The 23,826-nt window shown below is 37.8% G+C and overlaps 1 protein-coding gene across 1 annotated transcript in view; it reads right to left on the reverse strand.

The window, feature by feature from the left end:
* Positions 1–17,217, reverse strand: part of LOC141903636 (exportin-6-like) — a 78,527-nt gene extending 61,310 nt beyond the window's left edge. Inside the window, exons 1-5 of the mRNA XM_074791843.1 lie at positions 17,098–17,217; positions 5,509–5,599; positions 3,733–3,845; positions 3,457–3,657; positions 3,058–3,364 (exon numbers count right to left, since the gene is read on the reverse strand). Coding sequence (XP_074647944.1) covers positions 3,058–3,364; positions 3,457–3,657; positions 3,733–3,845; positions 5,509–5,599; positions 17,098–17,100 — 715 coding nt within the window. The 5' untranslated portion in view covers positions 17,101–17,217. The remainder of the gene's footprint in view (positions 1–3,057; positions 3,365–3,456; positions 3,658–3,732; positions 3,846–5,508; positions 5,600–17,097) is intronic.
* Between the last annotated feature and the right edge of the window lie 6,609 nt (positions 17,218–23,826).

The raw sequence follows: 23,826 nt of genomic DNA on the forward strand, positions 1-23,826 counted from the left end.
GAGGGTCCCATAATATGTCACAGTCCCGGAAATGAAAGCTGTTTGGAAAAAACAGGCGGGTCCTTTACAAACGACAGACGGGTCTGGGACCTGGGACCTGGCTCTTATTGAAAACACTGGGTACATGAACACCCGCTGATCTCTCGACTAAATAGAGGAGTCTTTGCTTTCTGATTCGCTTTTTAAAACAGATATTTTTGCGTTCAGATTTTCGTAGAAAAGCTAACATAAATTTTAACGAAGCCCTTTTTCTTTTGAATGGGATAAATGAGGGTCTGTTCAATTAAATAACTAGAGGTCCAGAGACACCATGCCCACTTGGGAAGTGGTTTCAAATGCTCAACAAACTAACAATTACAATATTCAATGCCCCCTGGTGATAATATACAAAAACCAATGACCTTGAAACTAACAACAATCATAGAACATGTCAGCAGCTACGATTGTAATTGATTGTGACCCAATTTCCTTAAAACTCACCACATTCATTGAACGTGTCATGAGCTACAACTTTGCAATTGGTAACAAAATATGCCTAGGTACCAAGATAATAAGGAAATACTAAGTTATTCTGCTATTCAACGCCCCCTAGTGTGCATATAGAATAACTAATGTCCGTGAAACTCACCACAATCATAGACGATGTCATGAGTTTCATCTTTGCAATTGATTGTGCTAACAAAATGCATTGGTACAAATATAAGATAGAAATACTAAGATATTATATTATTCAATGCCCCTGGTGACAATATACAACAAAAGCCCCAAGGGGCACTATGGCCAGCCCGTCAGCTTTTCATAAAATGGCAAATGATGCATTCTGTGGGTTAAATTTGTCCAAATACACTCCCAGTTCAGAGACTAGTCAATCCCTGGCTAACACAATTCAATTGTGTTTTCATAAGTAGCACAGACAGCGACTGGAGCTGGCAGGAACAAATACCTCAGATTAATCTTTTCCCTTGGTCTTTTCGATTTGAATGCGGAATAGAATTAAATTTTCTGAAACTTGCTCAATAAAACAAAATTGAATTGGATTTGCTGTTTTAACTTGTTTAATAAAGTGCATTTGAATTGGATTTGATATTTTTTGCAGAATAAAATTTGATTGAATTTGAAATTTGAGCACATGGCTAATTAGCATATAAAAGTCATCCATCCGATTTGAGAAAAAGCTATTTTTCCCGGACTTTGCACAATTGTCAATGATATTTTCTATAGTGCAAATAAGAATATTACTTCCAAAAACCAAATCTACCAAAGATTTCACAGAAATCGATATTGAAATGCCATTTTAGATCTTAAAATAAAACCCGGAAGTAAAACGGTAGATGATACCACAGGTTCAAGGGAACACCTGCTGATCTCTGCGGCTTAGCCAATCATAGAGGAGTTTTTGCTTTCTGATTTGCTGACAGATATTTTTGCTATCAGATTTTTGCTAAAAAGGTCACATAAATTTTAACGAGGCCCTCTTTCAAAATTAAGCTTCATAGGGGTTGGAGAATGGATAATGCTCTAATGAATGATTCGTATGAATATATGCTCAGTTGCACAGTCAAAGAGCCTTTACTCTGGAAACCAGTAGGAAGCTCCAGGACTCAGAATTCGGGCCAAAATTGACATTTTTCGGGCACTTAAGAGGTCATAGGATGCCATCGACCCAATTTTTGTTATGCTGATGGGCCCTGGGGGATTCAAATATATACGAAAGATCAAGGTAATTGATCAAAGCGTCTTCAAAATTCCAAAAAACCAATGACCTTGAAACTAACCACAATCATAGAAATTGACATTTCCGGGCACTTCATAGGACACCATCGACCCAATTTTTGTTATGCTGATGGGCCCTGGGGGATTCAAATATATACGAAAGATCAAGGTAATTGATCAAAGCGTCTTCAAAATTTCCCTGAAAAAGTTCAAAAACGTGTAATTAGTGCTGATTTTGGAGAACAACAATGGCTGCCAGTCGGCCATCTTGATTCTGACAGGGCCAGTTTTTGGGCCAAAGATGTGTCTAGGGTAGATACATGTGTAACCCAAATATCAAGACATTACATTGAAGCGTCTTCAAAACTTCCCAAAATATCTGGATTCCGTCTAGGGACGGACGCTATGACGGACGGACAAAAAGTGAATGCAATAGCCCGCTGGGACTAAAGTCCCAAGTGGGCTAAAAATTGAATTTGAAACATTCATGCAGAATGCAATTTGATTGAATTTGCAACACACGCACATAGCATTAGCATATCTAGGTCATCCATGCCTAACACCGATTTAGGAAAAGAAACTATTTTTCCTATACCCTTGCTCGGTTGTCGAAGAGAGAATCTTGAAATCTTGATTTTGAAATTCTATTTTTAATCCAAAAATAAAACCCGGATTTAAAACAGTAGATGATACCACGGGTTCACGTGAACACTCGCAGCCGACCTTAGCTCATCTGCGACGCGACGGAACTGAGCGCATAAATTCCAGCCAATGAGAGACCGCATATACATAGCACAAATTATCACCGCTAGTTAGCGTCATCCGTAATTAGTCATAAACCTTCAAATTCAAGTAGTTCAAAACGTACACCAAACCTTCAGCATGGCAGAGGACTGGACCGAACATCTAGAAACGAAATTGGTAGAATTATGGTGTGAGCGGCCATCTTTATAGATGTCGCTAGCACGTTGTATTCAAAACAGAATCAGAAAGATCAAAGTCTTAAAGAAATAGCTTTTTTAATAGAAATATATTTCCCAATAATTCAAATTTATTCTCAAAATGCTTATCACGTGACCATTTGAGCCGTTGCAGTTGCTAGTAATTGCAACCGACATAAGCAGGGAAGCAACTGGGAGGATCTCGTATCCCGCTAGTCAGCCTCAGTCGCTGCGAATCGGAGGGCAGTCGACATAAGCAAGGGCTGCAATCGCGGTTGCTCTCAGTTGCGTCGGTAGGCGTCGCGTTGCTTGTCGACATAAGCCAGCCTTTATGAAGACTTCATCGATTGACGAAGTCAATCATACACATATAGTGACGAGTTAATACAGACTATTCACTTACCAGTTTGAACTGGAGATGAACTAAATATAGAAACAGATAAAGATGACCTTCTCTGGCGCTCACATGTTGTTTGTCCTTGAGTTGGAGATGGAGGAGGGGTAGCCATTACTAAATGATGATGTTTCTCCAATGTTGAATCCAGAATACCTCCGACTAGAGTTAAAATTGCTGGAACTTGCTGGAGTAAAAGTCTTCTCAATTCTTCTTTACGAGAGATGTTTAAATCTTCGCGTGGACTGATCATTTCTTCTGATGTTGTCTGTAACATTATTAACCCTAGCAACACAGTTTCTGATTGTTGTATCAGCTGAAAAAATAGTAAGCACAGCAACACATTTTTACCCTAACAATACAAGTTCAGCTCCTAGCAGCAAGTATTCAACTCAAAATAAATCTTACCTGTAAGATGTTGTGAAAGAAATCTGGGTAAAAATGAGGCCAATCTAATCTACCAATATCCACAATCAATTTCACTAATTTATTACGGATATAATTCGGAACCTTGTCATGATTTGACAAAAGATAAGAATTCAACATAGCCCGGATTTCTGTTTTATCCATTCCCATGACCCCCAGTAACCACTTTTTATTGATCAACGTCTGAAAACACAACAACAAAATGTGTTATTAACACTAGTAACTTTATATAGATACCTAACTAGAGTTGCATTTTACCTCTAATACTGTACTACAATACATCATTACATATTCGTTTTGCGTATTTGTCATGAAATATAAACAATGTTTCCAGGCTCCGTCTTGAAGACTAAAATTATTCAATAGTTCCTCTAAAATGAAAGATAGAAGAGATTTAGGAAAACTAGGGGTCCAGGGACACCATGCCCACTTGGGAAGTGGTTTCAAATGCTCAACAATCTAACAATTTCAATACATAACGCCCCCTAGTGACCATATACAAAATCCAATGACCTAGAAACCAACCACAATCATAGTACATGTCAGCAGCTATGATTTTGCAATTGATTGTGATAACAAAATATGCCTCGTTACCAATTTAATATGGAAACACTAAGTTATTCCACTATTCAACGCATGGTGACCATATGCAAAACCCAATGACCTTAAAACTCACCACAGTCGTAGTACATGTCATGAAACACAACTTTGCAATTGATCATGGTAACGAAATATGCCTAGGTACCAATCTAATAAGGAAATACTAAGCTATTCGACTATTCAATGCCCCCTGGTGACTATATGGAATAACTAATGTCCTTAAAAACTCACCACAATCATAGACGGTGTCATGAACTACAACTTTGCAATTTATTGTGGTAACAAAACATGGATAGGTACAAATATAATATAGAAATACTAAGTGATTGTATTATTCAACGCCCCCTGGTGGCCACATACAAAAACCAATGACCTTGAAACTCACCAAAATCATAGAATGTTATGGGCTACAACTTTCCGATTGAATATAGTAAAAAATATGCCTAGGTACCAATCTAATAAGGAAATACTAAGCTATTCTACTATTCAACACCCCCTGGTGTCTATATGGAATAACTAATGTCCTTAAAACTCACCACAATCATAGACAGTGTCATGAACTACAACTTTGCAATTGATCATGGTAAGAAAATATGCCTGGGTACTAATCTAATAAGGAAATACTAAGTTATTCTACTATTCAATGCCCCCTGGTGACCATATACATGAACTAATGTCATTAAAACTCACCATAATCATGGAAGATGTCATGAGCTACAACTTTCCAATTGAACATAGTAACACATTATGCTTAGGTATCAATTTAATGTGGAAAACTTTTTCCCACCTACGAATGAGTACCGTTGACACCAAGATGGCCGCCAATTGCGTCATAATTGGCTGATCAAAAATACCTGTCTCAGGTATAAAACATCCCTTTCCAAAGAATACCCATCACAAATTGCAATGAGAAATGGCAAACCAGTAGGAAGCTACAGGACCTAGAATTCTGGCCAAAATTGGCATTTTTGGGCACTAAAAAGGTCATAGGACGGCCATCTTGAGTCAGATCGACCCAATTTATCTTATGCTGATGGGCCCTTGGTAAATTCAAATATAAACTAAAGATCAAGGTAATTGATCAAAGCGTCTTCATAATTTCCCTCGAAAACTTCGAAAATGTATAAAAAGTGCTGATTTTGGCGAACAACAATGGCTGCCAGTCGGCCATCTTGAATCTGACAGGGCCAGTTTTTGGGCTGAAGATGTGTCTAGGGTAGATGCATATATAAACCAAATATCAAGACATTACCTTGAAGCTTCTTCAAAACTTCTCAAAATAACTGGATTCCGTCTACAGACGGACGAACGCTACGACGGACAAACGGACGGACGACGGACGAAAAGTGAACGCAATAACCCGCTGGGACTAAAGTCCCAAGTGGGCTAATGAAGAGAACAGCATTCAGTGGTATAGAGAAAGGCAGGTCTTACCTATAGTGTGCTTACGTTCATTTGTTGTAACAGCATCAAAAAATTCATTCATTAAATTTTCCAAAGCCCGGAGTGAATTTTCATCAGATGCCTGAATGAATCAAACAAAATCTAGGGTTGCAAAACATTCAAAGAAACTCTTTTTTAACATTTTTGTATTTGCAATGAACATTGCACACGTCCATGGTTTCATTGCGAAATCCAATCAGAGTAATTCTAGTAAAGGATACCGCTGGGAAAACCAGCATACGTGCCACAGACATATCGTACTGTTTGCTGTGCGATTCTGCCACATAACCTACCTATCTAATGCATATTTGTCATACTTAAGATTTTCCTATCGAACAACTGGTAGTACCCATCATAGAGACATTCTCTCAGCTTACCATGATTGTCTAGCAGGCGCTGGCTATAAGGGCATTAAAAAGACGCATGACATGACACACACTAAATATTGGTGGAAGACCATGTACAAAGACATACATCATTACGTAGAATCATGTACCACATGTATCCAGGCTAAACGGCTAAACGCCAACGCCCTGCTTTGACCAACATGCCTATACGGACCTGCCAACCCTGAATTTTTTTTTCAAGTAACACATCTAAATTTTAAGTATTTCCAGAAATTTCTAAGGAACCAACCTTTTAACTGGTAATTTTCATGAAAAATAAGTAGTTTCCTTAATCAAAAGTTCATCTATCAAAATCAAATGTTTTTTTGGTGGGACTTTTTTCTGTACATTCTGTCTCATGTTTAGAATCGTGTGTGTCACTAGGCTCAGATTGAGATGATGGATTTAAAGAAAACTCGGCATCAGACATGACAGAATTATCCTCACCAGTAGCTGACAGAACTTCATAATAGCGGGTCACAAAGCAGTCAGTGTTCTGCCAAAGATCGTTGAAAATTTATTCTGGCATGATTTACCGCAAAAGCAAGTAAATGAACAATATGACGACTTTTATTCGTGTAATAATAAATGATATCTATTAAATGTTATGGAAAAACATTTCCCGGATTTTGAATCGATATGAAATACGTAACGTTTTTGGAAAAACATAACACCGTAATTTCACTTTCATTTAAGCAACCATTCCGGGATAAAACAGAATCGTTGGCAAGGTCAGCCTATATCAGACACTTTCCACTGCTGGCACATTGTCCATTGTCAAATACAGGTGAGAAATATTTTCTTTTAGTAGTAGACAGCTACTCCAGATGGATTGAGAGGTTTCCCTTGAAGACAGAAGAAGCCAGTGAGGTCGCTAGGGTTCTCTACAATGAAATCTTCCCTAGGTATGGTGCCCTGCGCTCTCTGATATCTGATCGTGGCAGGTCATTCCTAAATGCATTAGTGTCATCTTTGTGTGATATATTCTAAGTGAAGCGTCATGCAACATCCGGTTACTATCCTCAGACAAATGCAACTGTTGAACGTCAGAATAGAACACTCGCGCAGATATTGCGTTGTTACATTAATGAACAACAGTCTAACTGGGCTGAAATTCTACCAAGCATTTTAATAGCCATCGGGGCTTCTCCATGCGAATCAACTGGGTTTTCCCCATTCCATGTTTTGTTTGCTAAAGAAATGCCTCTGCCACTGGATACAGTCCTCACACCTACTGAGAATCTTTCAATTGTAAAAGAAATCGTCACTCAACGAAACCAGGCTACGCAGGCCAAGAATGGACGCTCGTACAATAAGGCAGCTGAACATCCTAAGTTTAAAGTTGGTGACGAAGTATGGGTCACTAAAGGCCCCCGCACACGAACAAATTTTGCGTACGCATTTAGCGCTGAATATAGGGCCCGCACAAGAGCCCAAAACTGCGCTCAGCAAAGGGAGCTGCAGCAAAAGCACGTATGCATTATACAACCACATTTACTGCATATCTGCACCGTTTACTTCTTATTGCCCTTGTCAAATCTATTTGAATATAAAGGGAATTTTCTGTTCTTATTACATCTATATCGGCATTAAAAGTCTTGCAAGGGGAAAATTGTGATTTTGATAATTTAAGTAATCCCATATCATAAATCAGCGTTTTTCTAATCTGAAAACAATAAACTAGCCGCTATCATCAGTTTTTGAGTAATGACCCAAGCGCATTGACGACGAATGAAACGCAAATAGCACTGAGTTGCCCGCACACGAGAGCGCAGTTGGCACTGCGTCAAAAATATCAAACATGATAGATATTTGGCGAACGACAAAATGCGCTCGAAAAGGCCCATGCACACGAGCCGAAAACAGCGCTGCGCCATTTGCGTACGCTGTTATCGGCTTGTGTGCAGGGGCCTTAATGAGGCAGTGCCGGTTTGTAAATCCAAACAAGAGCCCCAAGGGGCACTATGGCCAGCCTGTCAGCTTTTCATAAAATAGCAAATGATGACAAATGACAAAACTAGCACAGACAGCGACTGGATCTGGCAGGAACAAATACCTCAGATAAATCTTTTCCCTTGGTCTTATTGATTTTTTTGCGGAATAGAATTTAATTTTCTGAAATTTGCTCAATAAAACAAAATTGAATTGGATTTGATGTTTAACCTTGTTCAATAAAGTAAAATTGAATTGGATTTGATATTTTTTTTAGGAATAAAATTTGAAAAAGCTATTATTCCCGGACTTTGCACAATGGTCAATGATATTTTCTATAGTGCAAATCAAAATATTCCTCCCAAAAACCAAATCAACTAAAGCTTTCACAGAAATCGATCTTGAAAAACAACTTTAGATCTTAAAATGTAACCCGGAAGTAAAACGGTAGACGATACTGCGGGTTCACGTGAACACCTGCTGATTTCTGCGGCTAAGCCAATGATAGAGGAGTCTTTGCTTTCTGATTGGCTTTTCAAAACCAATATTTTTGCGATCAGATATTCGCGAAAAAGCTCATATAAATTTCAACGAGGCCCTCCTCCAAAATTCAGCAACGTAGAGTTCGGAGAATGGATAATGCTTTAATTAATGATTTGTATGAATATATGATCAGTTGCACTGACTAAGAGCCTTTACTCTAGAAACCATGTCATTTAAATTCGCTCCATTTGTATAGTAACAGGCTCAGCCAACGGTTGGCCTAAAAACTCAGCGATAAGTACAAGGGTTCTTACACAGTAGTACGATTGGGTCTAAATGACACATATTTCCTTCGGTCAGTAAATAACAAAATCTTAATGTCTGCGACCAATGCTACTTGTATGATTCCTTATGTTCGAAGAAAAGAGGATGATACAATCGATCAGGCGCCTGTACCACAATCGCAGCCAAGCTCATTAGACGAAAGTTCGCCACAACAATCTAATCGTGACATCCAAGGTTCCCCACAACCAATGGCCAGTGATACAAATCGTCCCCGTCTTCCAGACAAGGATATCGCTAACAGAACACGTACCACTAAGGTGGAACTGACATCAAAGGGTCCTCAAGATGCTTCGGGTAGCAAAGATTCAGTTGCATACTGCAATATGCCAACAAAGAAAGTTGACCAAAATACTTTCAAATTACAACAATCACGCTACATTTCTGCAAAAATCCGGTGTGATTACTAGTATGGCTAAAGGCAACCCCAGAGCGCATACTTCTGAGAGCTGGGGTTTTGCCCGAACGTCCGATGATCCGATGCTCTATCCGGTTGAAAGGATTTTGAAAGTGAAATATAATGGCGTGAACGGCATGTATGCAATACAGAGAAATGACAGCCAATGGGGGAATTTGTGGAGAAATTAATTAATTTCTAAAAGAAACGTCGATTAATCGCTCAAATCATAGGCCTACATAAAATTGGATTATTTCGAAAGGTAGTTAGTTACCTAATCGTCGGTGGTAAGCCTTTTATAATCGGATGGGCTTATACCAACGTTAGGGATGAAATTGGCCAAAACAAGGTTGAAACTAGGGGTCCAGGGACACCATGCCCACTTGGGAAGTGGTTTCAGATGCTCAACAATCTAACAATTTCAATGTTCAATGCCCCATCCAATGACCTTGAAACTCATAGAACATGTCAGCAGCTACTATTTTGTAATCAATTGTGGTAACAGAATATGCTTAGTTACCAATATGATATGGAAATACTAAGTTATTCTACTATTCAATGCCCCCTGGTGACCATATGCAAAGCCCAATGACCTTGAAACTCATCAAAATTATGTCATGAGCATGTCATGAGCTACAACTTTGCAATCGATCACGCTAACAAAATGCGCCTAGGTACCTATACTAGGGGGTCCAGGGACACGATGCCCACTTGGGAAGTGGTTTCAAATGCTTATCAATCCAATTTCAATATTCAACGCACCCTGGTGACCATGTACAAAACCAATGACCTTGAAACTCACCACAATCATAGAACATGTCAGCAGCTGCGATTTTGTAATTGACTGTGATAACAAAATATGCCTTGTTACCAATCGAATATGGAAATACTTAGTTATTCTACTATTCAACGCCCCTGGTGACCATATTCAAAACCCAATGTCCTTGAAACTCACCACAATCATTGAACATGTCATGAGCTACAACTTTGCAATTGTTCATGGAAACAAAATATGCCTAGGTAGGTCTACCAATATACTAAGGAAATACCAAGTTATTCTACTATTCAGCGCCCCCTAGTGACCATATAGAATAACTAATGTCCTTGAAACTCACCACAATCATAGACGATGAGCTACAACTTTGCAATTGATTGTGGTAACAAAATATGCATTGGTACAAATATAATATAGATATACTAAGATATTGTATTATTCAATGCCCCCTGGTGGCCATATACAAAAACCAATGACCTTGAGACTCACCACAATCATAGAACACGTTATAACCTACAACTTTTTAATTCATTGTGGTAACAAAACATGCTAAGGTATCAATATAATGTCTAAAAACTTTTTCCCACCTACGAATGAGTACTGATGACACCAAGATGGCCATCAATTGCGTCATAATTGGCTGATCAAAAATACCTGTCCCAAAAAACATCGCATTTCCAAAGAATACCAATCAGCAATTGCAATGAGAAATGGCAAACCAGTAGGAAGCTACAGGATTCAGAATTGGGGCCAAAATTGACATTTTTGGGCACTTAAAAGGTCATAGGACAGCCATCTTGAGTCCGATCGACCCAATTTTTGTTATGCTCATGGGGCTTGGGGGGATTCAAATAGGCCTATATACGAAAGATCAAGGTAATTGATCAAAGCGTCTTCAAAATTTCCCTCAAGAAGTTCAAAAACGTGTAAAAAGTGCTAATTTTGGATAGTCGGCCATCTTGATTCTGACAGGGCCAGTTTTTGGGCTGAAGATGCGTCTAGGGTAGATACATGTGTAACCCAAATATCAAGACATTTCATTGAAGCGCCCTTCAAAACTTCCCAAAATCACTGGATTCCGTCTACGGACGAATGATGGACGAAAAGTGAACGCAATAGCCCGCTGGGACTAAAGTCCCAAGTGGGCTAAAAATAAAATTTCTATTCATTTCAGTCCACAATTAATGGCTTATTTCAGAAACTAACGCAGATACCTTTCGAAATAATTCAATTTTATGTATGTTTCGAGCGATTAATCAACATTATTTTGAGAAATAAATTAATTTCACCGCAAATTCCGCCATAGACCGCCATTTCTCTGTATTGCATACATGTGGCATGATAGACTAGGTGACCTACAAGGATTTATATAAAACTTCCAAAACAAAACGACAATTTTTATTTTTGATGGTTTTTCAATATATATTTCAAATCTCTGTGTTTTCCATCAAATAAGTAATTAAATAATAAATTCTGGTTGAAGAAAAATATGAATTAGTGTTGATTTCTTAATTTTTTCAATTTCGTTTCGTTAGTTAGTGTCGTTGTCCTGGCCTCAGTCCTCAGTCCACAGGTACCAACACTCTCCACAAGTTTTCAAAATGGCGGCCGTTGTCTCGGAAATTTACTCTCACTTTACGGCCGATTTGCACATGGATTAAGATCGTCAACAAACAACGAATCTGTAGTGTGTTGAATACAACAAAAATTAGACGGATAGGCCTATCGTAAGAGACAATGAAATGCCAGGTAAATTACTCGTCAGTCAAATTGGCTGACGAAGATTTCATTGAAAAATGACCTTCCCATTCCTGACTGTGGTTTGTGAAAATATCCGATCGTGAAACTAAACCACAGACAGGTTACTGACTAATTAAGCCATCTTAGGCCTAAACCACTGAAAGTTTCAAAACCGAGTGATCCATAAACGGCTGATTCTGCCGTTATTGGCGGAAAACGCCGAAATTGGTAGAATAAGCCATTTTTGGAAAGTGTTCCTGACTGAATATATAATCCCTGAATGTTCTTTTATTTTTTCCTTACGCTAATTCTTATCACTCAGGAATAACTTGAAATGCAATGGAGTTGAGGTAAATCATCAAAATCAAAGAGTGTGTATAACGGTGAAAACTTGCAACTTTTCTCATTAGCTAAAAACGTAAATTTACATACAGTACATAAATTTACGTAGTAGAGATACGGGTAAAAGTGCAGATCTGCACCTCTCCGCGTAAACGGTTCAATCAATTATAGGCTATTAAATATCATTGTTTCAGATTCAAAATGTCATCAGCAATTCGGTACATTTCCATTGGTTAATTTTAATATATCTTCAGTAGAAAGATTTTAGCCTGGATTCTGTCATTCTGCAGATGGTCAATCACGAGAGGTGCGGATCTGCACTTTCACCGAGATACATAAATCTACGTTAGGTATGTTCATGTCCGCGTGGGGCGCCACTATCGATTGTGACGACCATTATTGATTAGGAAAAGTGTGATGCGCGTTTTTACTACGCGTTTTGACATCGCGTAGTAAAATCATTCATAAAACCTGTCTATCAATGCAAATGAGCTAAAATCTTTTGGAATCAACCAATAAGATCGATCTTTTTCACTTGGGGGTTGGTTTAGTGTATAAATCCGCATTTTAGTCGAAGAAAATAGAAATCGAAATATACCCTTTTTCAAGAGCAAAATTCGTCAGCTTAGGACCCGGAATAAGCGACTAATCATCAGGAATCGGAATTTTTAGGATCTTAAAATTCAAATACTGAAGACCGCATGATTTTATTTCGTGTCGGGGCTGAGCGATCGCTGCCGGAAAAGTCGGTCTAAGTTTTGCGTTGAAGCGAGCGATACAAAATGGCGGCCGGCACTTGTTTTTGAATGATGACGCGCCGCGCTGCTCATGATGAGATCAATATTCAACAATTATTCATCGGTCTAGCGGTGAATTATTGTATTTATTTTCCGATTCATAATTATTCATCACTATATTTCAGAATATTAGGACAGATTTAGCGAAATGATCGACAAAAAAATTTTTTTTTTTGCGCGCGGATCGCCACTACGCTCCCGTCGGCGAAGGGGCTGTTGAAAGAGGGAGGCGTCTAATGGGATGAATTGAGGCTTGTGACGGGCAAAAAAAGAGGCGCGTGATGGGACAATGAGGCTCCCGAGGGGATTTTCCAAAAGCAGCAAAATTGAAATATATATAAAAAATTGTTGAAATTTAGCTCAAAACAAAACAAATGGATTATTATTTGGTTATTATTAGTAGTATTATTACTATTGCTTGGTTAATCTTTCTAAACTGATTGATTTTATTATGATATCATGAATATATTTCAAATATCAGCGTTTTGAGCTAGGCCAAGCCTAATTTTCTGCTTTTCTTAACTAAAATTCATTTAGCAAATAATATATAAAATTGGTATATTTAAATCAATTTGCAATATGAGCCTATGGCTATAGACCTAACTGACTGGCCTTGATAATCATGTTTATTCATTTCAAAAATTATGTAGTGAAAAAAATAATTTCATCTGAAATCATATCAATATTTCTCAATATTTCACATTTTTTCTTGCCGTTACCATGGAAACCTAATAATAATAATCTATATAATAATAGATATTCCTAGATAAACTTAGGGCAAACATAAACTATTGATAACTAGTTATTCTATCCCCTTTCTACATCATAACTTTTGATCTAACATCGATATTTTCATTATTTTACCATTTTTCGGCTGGTTTCCATGGAAACCATAGGCATTTGGAATCAGATAAAAATTTTGGGTCTTTCAACTGTCACCTGAAAGTGCTATGAGTGCATTGCTCTTTAAATTTCTAGTCTATCTCTTTTAGTTTAAGAGATATTGAAGTTTGTTTACATGTAATATTGCCTTCTTAGATCACAGTTTTTGTGTATTGAAACATGAAGACACTTTTCGCTCAAATTTTCATATGAGTCATTCTGCAGAATTTCCAGAACCTGCCCTAAGAGGCCACATGGCTTCTCAGGGCAGGAACCTGCCCTGAGAGGCCAGTCGTTTGAATCAATAGAAAATGAAAACCCATTCAACAGAGAGCTGAAATGGTGGCAAGGTGATCGGGATATTCGAGATTCAAACTAAAGTTTTCGATCATACAATAGAAGACTACGCTGTATTCTATAGAAATAAATTAAGAAATACAAATGCTTTTAATCATATTAAGCTAAAACAGTTAAAAAGTCAAGACGATAGGGAAACGAAAGTTACAACTAAAATCAAAATATGAATTTTTGTTGAAATATATAAGAAAATAGAATTAGAATTGGTATTTTTCAGAAAAAAATTAAAAAATACTAATATTTTTCATAGAAATAAAGAAATGAAAAAAACTTTTTTCTGTGGGAACATTTCTTATCAAAACATCATCAAAAATTTCATCTATAACTTAATGAAGAAGAAAAATCACAATTATTCTCAGGAATAGTATTTTGCTGCTATGTTAGGTAATTAATGATAACGATGATACAAGTTTTTGTAACAATTAAATTATATGATTCCAAGCGGCGCTGTTTTTATTTGTAATCTATAATTTACAATTAACGTGCTATGTTTCTTCGACCAATTTCTTTGCACTTCACTTTCTTGTGTTACAATTGCATACGTATTTCTATACATTGTTTGCATCAATAAATATGAATGCACTTGCAACAAATGGCCCCTCAGGGTAGGTTGATATCGGAAGTCAAACTGCAGCAGTTAAACTAGCCTCTCAGGGCAGGTGATATCTCCAGAGTGAAACTGGCCTCTCAGGGCAGGTTGATATCGGAAGTCAAACTGCAGCAGTTGAACTGGCCTCTCAGGGCAGGTTGATTTCTGCAGAATCAAAACTGGCCTCAGGGCAGGTTGATATCAGAACTAAAACTGCAGCAGTTAAACTGGCCTCTCAGGGCAGGTTGATATCGGAAATCAATCTGCAGCAGTTGAACTGGCCTCTCAGGGCAGGTTGATTTCTGCAGAACGAAACTGGCCTCTCAGGGCAGGTTGATTTCTGCAGAATCAAAACTGGCCTCAGGGCAAGTTGACATCGGAAGTCAATCTGCAGCAGTTGAACTGGCCTCTCAGGGCAGGTTGATTTCTGCAGAATGAAAGTGGCCTCTCAGGGCAGGTTGACATCTGAAGTCAATCTGCAGCAGTTGAACTGGCCTCTCAGGGCAGGTTGATATCGGAAGTCAAACTGCAGCAGTTAAACTTGCCTCTCAGGGCAGGTTGATTTCTGCAGAATGAAAGTGGCCACTCAGGGCAGGTTGATTTCTGCAGAATGAAAGTGGCCTCTCAGGGCAGGTTGGTGTCAGAAGTCAAACTGCAGCAATGAAACTGGCCTCTCAGGACAGGTGATATCTGCAGAATGAAACTGGCCTCTCAGGACAGGTGATATCTGCAGAATGAAAGTGGCCTCTCAGGGCAGGTTGATTTCTGCAGAATGAAAGTGGCCTCTCAGGGCAGGTTGGTGTCAGAAGTCAAACTGCAGCAATGAAACTGGCCTCTCAGGACAGGTGATATCTGCAGAATGAAACTGGCCTCTCAGGACAGGTGATATCTGCAGAATGAAACTGGCCTCTCAGGGCAGGTTGATTTCTGCAGAATGAAAGTGGCCTCTCAGGGCAGGTTGATTTCTGCAGACTGAAAGTGGCCTCTCAGGGCAGGTTGATATCTGAAGTCAAACTGCAGCAGTTGAACTGGCCTCTCAGGGCAGGTTGATATCGGAAGTCAATCTGCAGCAGTTGAACTGGCCTCTCAGGGCAGGTTGATATCTGAAGTCAAACTGCAGCAGTTGAACTGGCCTCTCAGGGCAGGTTGACATCGAAAGTCAATCTGCAGCAGTTGAACTGGCCTCTCAGGGCAGGTTGATATCTGAAGTCAATCTGCAGCAGTTGAACTGGCCTCTCAGGGCAGGTTGACATCGGAAGTCAATCTGCAGCAGTTGAACTGGCCTCTCAGGGCAGGTTGATATCTGAAGTCAAACTGCAGCAGTTGAACTGGTCTCTCAGGGCAGGTGATCTGCAGAACTCAAACTGCAGTAGTTAAACTAGCCTCTCAGGGCAGGTTGACGACAGTAGACTACGTATATAATTGCACCCGCAGGGCTGATCAGATTAGATTTAATTGTGTAGGCCTATGCCTTATTGCTTGTGGCAACTATAATTATGCCATTGTCATTAGATAAAGTATAAAACTGATTAAAGTTGGCCTGCGCTTAGGTAATTAACCTAACGAAAAAATAATATGACATATGATCAACCAACCCTTACCCCGAAGAAAAATATGATCAGCAGAATTACAATAGAGTTGCTGCGAAAGCAGTAGAAACCCCCAAAAAATTCACAGTTGAATAAGAATATACAGCATATTGAAACGCACTAATATCAGTGGACGACACAAATTGTTTATGTAGGCCTAGGCCTATAGGATATTTGAATAATTAAATTAATGCTTTGAAATTTATATAATCCCCATAACTTTCCGTCGTCGGTTAACTACATGACTTTTTAGAAATACATTTCTTATTATGAATGAATTTTAACTGAAATATTACTTTCGTTTTATTTGTTAAGTATCGATGTATCAATACATTTAATTTATTTAATTTTAATCCATTTAATTTCATGATACTCGACAATGTGCATGCAAACATCGGCGAAATGGTTCGCCGTTTCATCAGAATTATAGCAGAGTTTTCCATTTATACTGCTTAATTGCACCAATGGCCTCTCAGGGCAGGTTCCTGCCCTGAGAAGCCATGTCGCCTCTCAGGGCAGGTCTGCGGATTCTTAAGAATGACCCTTCTCCAAATTTCAAACTTCAATTTGCAATATCTTGAAAACTACTGAAGATAATTCAAAAATTTAAAAAGCATATTGTTATTTGAGCACTCCCCATTCCAACAAGCTTTCTTTCAGTAAGATTGGAGCTATTTGAATTTTTTATGGATATAGCTATCTACGTATTTTCATCGACCTGTGATATATTCCTTTTAAACATATAGCCTAGTTACCAGGGATACTGGATGATCTAAGCTACAATTCGCCATCAAACTTAAAATTTGAGCTCCTGAAGAAAAATGCAAGCCAATCGACAAACCCATGTGGTATCTGCCCATGAGTTTTGCTACGGATCAGCTTGTAATAAAATTACATTGAAATTGAAGCTGTTGGGTCCGCGAAATTACCGGTACGACGATTCATTTAGTTCTGCAATCAGATACATACCATATTGCTGCTTATGAATATATAAGAATATATCAATAGTCAGTCTAAACTGGCAAACATTTCATGGCAAATAGGTGGTCAGATACAAATCAGGAAACATGACGTGTGGAAACGTCAGCCATTATCAAACTAACTACCACATGGAACTGATAAGAGAAATGGCGGCTATAAACCGGTGTAAATCAACTTAGATTAAACTTTTGTTTAAAAAGATGGCGTCTCCACAAGAAGGCGCCACACAACGACAGCTTCGGCGAGAGAAGATTTATATCATAAAGCGCAGAGAGCAATGCTCAGGCTGATAAACAAATGCCGCAATTTAAACCTTCCTTTTTTGACATCCAACTGAAAATATTCGATTCCACTGTTTTACCTATTGCTATGTACGCCTCTGAAGTGTGGGGCTTTGAAGATCTTAAATTGTTCGAGACTTTACAGTTTAAATTTCTGAACACTATCAGAGTCCTCCTTTGAGAGTGCGGAAAATGAGCGGAAAATTCAATGCTGAAAAATAGCTGAATTTGAGCGGAAATTCACTGAAAATGAGCGGAATTTAACATTTGTAGCGTACTGAAAATGAGCTGAATTTGAGCGGAACATGTCCCCCTTCCGCTTATTTTCCGCTCATTTTCTGCTGGTTCCCTTAGCTGTTTTTGAGCGGAAAATTAACAAAAATTCTTTCAGCCTCGATTTGGACTAATTAGCGTTATTTGATTCATAGCGTTTTCAAGATTGATAGAACACTATATCCGTGTTGACGCGATGTAGAGAGAATCCCACAATTAGGCCTATAACGAAAAAGTCCGAAAATGAAACTTCGAGATAGTAGTTTATTTCAACGTTTCGACTATATCCTAATAGTCATCTTCAGGAATAATGAGAAACTACAAAAATTATGAGATATATATACAATCCAGAGACAAAGAGACTAATTCAAGTAATCAGGGTCTTCGTTTTAGTAGTGCATAGTTTTAGTGACACCCGCAACTAGCGGCTTCTTGTAGGCGATAAACCCAGTTGTGTCGATAGGCGTCGCGTTGCTTGTCATCATAAGCCATTTATTGGCTCGATTTCGCACCACGGTGTCTGTGGTGACACGGCATCCCTATTTTGACGTAATTTTTGCGTGCTCTTCCTGCCTTAGTTTTCTGATTTTTAAACATTAGCAGCAGTACAGGTACAGATCCAGAAGGGATTCGGGGGTCTCCATTTTTCCCCCTTTTCTGATAAAGTGCCCTGTTGAAAATCACTCGTGAAAAATTCCACCTGACATTGATCTATGACAAAAGTCCACAGTACTTCTTAAAGCTGTAATATGCACTAAAACTGTATAAAATTGTACCTTAATTTTAAAATTTTTTTCAGCAGGACTCCGAAACCTCTTGCAAAGGAAATGGGAGCCCTCCACCAGGTATATGATAGTCTCATGGTTCCTACAGATTGGTCTTTCCAGAATTTTAGGGCTTTTTTAGGGTTTTTTAGATGATAACCTAAATTTTAGGGTCCAATTATAATAAATTATCAACACGGTGTTTCTACTCAAACTAAAAACAAAAATCAAAAGCATATAACCATACGTATTAACAAAAACCCATATTTATTCTGCAATGTGTTCATATTCACAAAAGTAACAATGATAATCCGCACGATTAGAATGTCTATGCTCAAATCTGTGAAATTGCGTTTAGAGTTTCCATTTCTTCTTCCACAACAGACAGTTCACTGGCTTTGTCTTTTGCACGTCTTCGTAATGTATTCGATTGTGTAAGAAGGGAAAGCGCTCTGTTCTCCCCAGCAGGGTCTGCGAGTGTCCCTGAAGTTGAATTCAATGAAATAATGTCCGTTTCGAGGCGTCTCTTTTTCGATGCGAATTTGACTAACTCATCTTCATAGAGTCTCAATAGAAGAGTTTGACAATCATTGTAGAAACTCAGTTTAGCATCTTTTATTGCCACTTTGGTTGCAGAGCCAACTTTGACCTGAAAATCAATATTGGACAAACATGAATTAGAATAAATTTTCTCGGAAAAATATCTACACTACAAAAGTGCAGCAATAAATATCACATTCACAGCTAGTTCCTATTAATGTAACATTTGATGAATATGATCTTCCAGGACAGTTGAATATTAAGGCCTATGTAAAATGCAATTTCGTTAAAAGGTTCTTACCTTAACAGGAAGAACTTTCTTCTCAAATCAACATTTGTAATCTTGTACTAGTAACAGCAGACTGCATAACTTCAGGATCAACATAATCGTAACATAAGCCCTCGTAGAACTGATGAGAGCTCTTCTTCTTCATTATGAGAATGCCGGTTTGCTAGCGTATCTATTTAACACCCGTATTGCTCGGGTTAGTTTTACTACCAACGGGTGGCGCTGTGTGTAAATTTCACATAAATCAACGACTTTCGGCTATTAGCGGTACTTAAGACCACTTGAAAACATCATAGTCAATTACGGTAGTAGTGAAAATAAAAAGTTACAGTTCGGTGTACAGCACCATAGCACCCATATAATACCACATACATTTTATTCAGACTAAGGACTTAGTTAACACTGATCTTCATTTCCATTAATTAATGATCTGTTGAATTAATTAGTAATTCAGTCTTTCGGTGGTTCGAGATAAAATGCCCGCAAAATTAGAACTAACGAACCAGGGCTGACCACAAATTGCCCAACAGATAAATTTTCCGAAACGACACAATAATGTTTAGTATCAAATAACTCGTGGCGTGGACCTTGGTCTATCAACTGACCAATGCATGACCAGTACTGGCTATATAGTAAATTATCTGTTTTGCAAACAATTAAGTTATTTGGTGTCAAATAACTAGATATAATGTGGACATTGAACTAAAAATTGTTTAACTGACCAATGCTTGACCAGTACTGACCAGTTACCACTAACTAGAACCCACCATATGTAATTTATATGTTTAGTAAAGCAATAAAATCGTGTTTGGGCGTCGAGCTACTAGATACGGTGCGGGCTATGATCTAACAACTATTTAACTGACCAATATTTTACCAATACTGACCTTAAAGTAATTTGTTTATTCTAGAAGCAACACAGTCGTGTTTGGTGTCAAATAATTAGAAATGGTGTGGGCTTTCATCTAACAACTATTCAAGTGACCAAATCTTGACCAATACTGACCACATAGCTATATTTATCTGTTTCGGACACAACTTAGTCGTGTCTCGTATCAAATAATTTCATTCGGTCTGAACGTAAATATAATATCTCTTTTACCTGTACAAGCTACACCAGTACTGTCTAATTACCGGTTAAATGTTTTTAGAAATAACACGGGGTATTGCCTGAATCCTTCCTCAGTACTACTCTTATTAAATGTGTCGTTTTAAAAGTCTTGTCCAATTTTTATTGTAGGAAGCGAGCTAACTTTGAAATTTCCCACTAAATGCAAAAGATTTTCACATCGGGTTTTGAACGAACAACGTTTCGATTTGTAATTCTAACGTGCGCATTTGAGCCTGTAACGTGCACATTTCACTCGCGTGAACGTGCGTATCGGTACCATCATGCGAAACTTGTCAAACTTTTGCGTTCAAGACGTTTAAACTGAACACTAAAGGAGATATTATATCATATCACATCATATCATATCATATATATATGAATAATGAATAGATGGAAGATAATGTAGTAGTTTTGAATGTTTCGTAACTGCTGTCCACTGACCGCAGATCATCAAAGTTAATCGCCTCATATGAAATATATATATTCGTTATAAGGGATGTAGTAGTTCAGTGAGAATTCAAACTTATGGGTAATTTTAAGTGATCACAACGCTGACCAATAGAGAAAGCTGTATCACAACAAAATTGCGACTTACGTATCTTATTGAAACATTGTAAAATACCGGAGAGTAAATGGGAGAACCCTGAATTCGAAACAATTCTACACTCGGATCGTTTACTTTGAAAACACAAATTGCAATTTGTGGACATCCATTATTTCTGCACCAAAAGCATGAAGTATATTATCTTTGCTCGTAAAAATTTGAAATTTTGAGGAAGATTTTTGGCCTCATTAACCTGTGAACACGTCCTTCATATATTTTCTAAGACCGATCTTGATATAATGCTGAGAGTTTAGAGAAAATTATGGTAGGATGTAAACTTAGGCCGCTTCGTATCCGTGGAAGGTTGCTAATTATTGATCTTATACACAATAATCATAAGTACCATGAGATTCGATAGAATATCGTTTTTCAATCATACGTACACGAATTATCGCGATATACAGATAAATAGTACTCTAATATACTTTTTACTTCTTATACTGAATATTTCTTTAGAAGTATTAATGAAGAGTGGATCAGCAGGCTACCTGAGCCCATTCCAAGATTTGAGGTCAGTTGCCAAAAGTTAGTAAGTTTACATACCAGTGGATAGTTATCATTTAAAATGACAATTAAAACTTCATTGCTAAAAATAACTTTGTATTCGTAGAATAGTCACACTCAAATGCGGAGAATTGATAATACCATAATACGATACGAAAATTCACTGTGTACAAATTCAAAAAGATGATCTCTAGTGAAAGATCGAACGTTGTGTCGTTATTTTCTAATGATAAAACTTGGTTTGAGATTTGAAATGTGTACATATTGGATCTTTTTCATATCAACAGTGTATTTGGTCATGTATCATATTGTATAATGGTTAATTTAAACTAACTGGTTTTAGAGTTGTATCCTTAAATCCTGTAATAGAGGATGCAATCTTTTTGCGGCAAACAGTACAAATAGCTAGAAAAAGCAACGATAGTGCATTGGTAAACTTAAAGCAAGCGTACATTGGTTGTTTAGGTTTTTCGTTGGGAAAATTAATGTTTAATCATTATTGAAATATCCGAGGCGAGCTTTTCCAGGCATTTACAAAGTTGAGCTTTACACAAGGAATTTTTTTGTAGTCCGATATCCGTGATTACCTCTGGCTTGGAGAGATACAATCTTCAAGCAACCGTCGAGTCAAATATTTCACCACAATTTTCTATGATTAGTAAAAAGATTAAGTAATAGCGTGGCTTGAATTATTACGATAACTAAAATCAGGGACCACGATACTTGCTCATCTACACTGGCTTTCAATTTAACAAAGGATTGAATTTGAGTGTTTGATGTTGTAACAATAGGCCTACCATACTGAATTACGGATTCACTTTCTACTTTTTGATTGAACATTTATATCACATATTGGGTCATTTAATTTTTACCAGTATAGGCCTAATTGGAAGAACCTATCCGCATATCATGTTTAATTTTATATAATCTGACTTTTGAGATGTCATTCAATCAATGCATTCATATGCGGTCGTCGCTTTCAAAAGCCACCACGGACTGACTCCTTAGCGATACCTTGGCGGACGATCCCACACGTTTCTTGCTCCAGCCCTAGAATGCTCAATTATAAGGCGCTTTTACGAAATTGAATCTGATTCGGTTTAGCTAAATCCGATTCGATGTTGGAAAACGTAAGGATTAGTAAATCGAATCGTTTTTCGTAAATGAGTCGAATCAATTTATCAATCTTAAGGTCGCGATTCGAAAGAAAATGGGCGTCAATGGTGACCGAATTATTGATAGATGATGGTCTGCAATAGATGTCTTTAGCCCGCGGTCGAAGAGGACGCCATGTTGGATTTCACTGACTAAATCGCCACTAACTTGCTCGCCGAGCAAGTTAGTCGATTTAATAAATCAATTTACTAAACCGCGTCCATAAACGAGTTGATTTACCATATCGGATTCACTAAACCGCGTGCCGTAAACGTGAAACTTAAATCGATTTACAAAGATTCAGTTTCGTAAAAGCGCCTATAGTCGTTATGAACACCCGATTTCAATTCAAATTCAAAAGACTCCTAAAAACGCACCTGTTTACTCGATTACTGTAAAGCGCCTTTGAGCATTTATATGCAAGAATCAGTGAAATTGGCGCTTTATCAGTTGTATTCATCATTCAAACCATTATTCTCCTTATCCTATGAATTTGGAGACCCATCCTCGCATGAGAATGAATATAATGTGATTTCAATTAAAGATGACACATGGCCTCATATCATTACGTTATGTTTTTAACGGGTGGACGAGATTATATTCTTATGTTTTTGTTTCTCTGAATGTCGCTATTTAAGAGTTCAATAATAATTTCAGTCAACCAAACAAAGGATTTTTCTGTATGTTTCGTGTCCTGTTTTTCCATAACCCTAGGACTGCATTTTAGGTATTTTTTGTGGATGACCGAACGCTGCTGTCCCTTCCTAGTAATTTGATGATATCTGTCGAAATCTAAATTTTAAAAAGGAATCAGGCATATCTCCTTGTTTGACTAAGTAAGAACTCAACTTTAAGGGACACTCCCTTAAAGGCGCCGAAGAAAAATCATTTGTCGAGTGGAGATGATATTGTGTCAGAATTTCTTCAAAAGCAGAGAAAATTGAATATTTTGAAAATAATGATTTCACATGTATGTTTGAATCCGTTATAACTGGAGCAATTTTCATAAAAACATATCTATGGAATCAACGAAATGTAATTAAGAAGAATACTATGTTTAAGTGTTCCCATTAAACGAACCGACTGCGAGCCGAGTCGATGTGAGATGTGACCTACACTGAAAATCTCAAGCGCTACCACTGGTTCCCTTATGAAAATGGTACACGTGTAATTGTAAATGAAAATACACGTGTATT

Source organism: Tubulanus polymorphus, chromosome 4 (assembly GCF_964204645.1).
Source record: "Tubulanus polymorphus chromosome 4, tnTubPoly1.2, whole genome shotgun sequence".
In the NCBI taxonomy this organism is placed as follows: domain Eukaryota; kingdom Metazoa; phylum Nemertea; class Palaeonemertea; order Tubulaniformes; family Tubulanidae; genus Tubulanus; species Tubulanus polymorphus.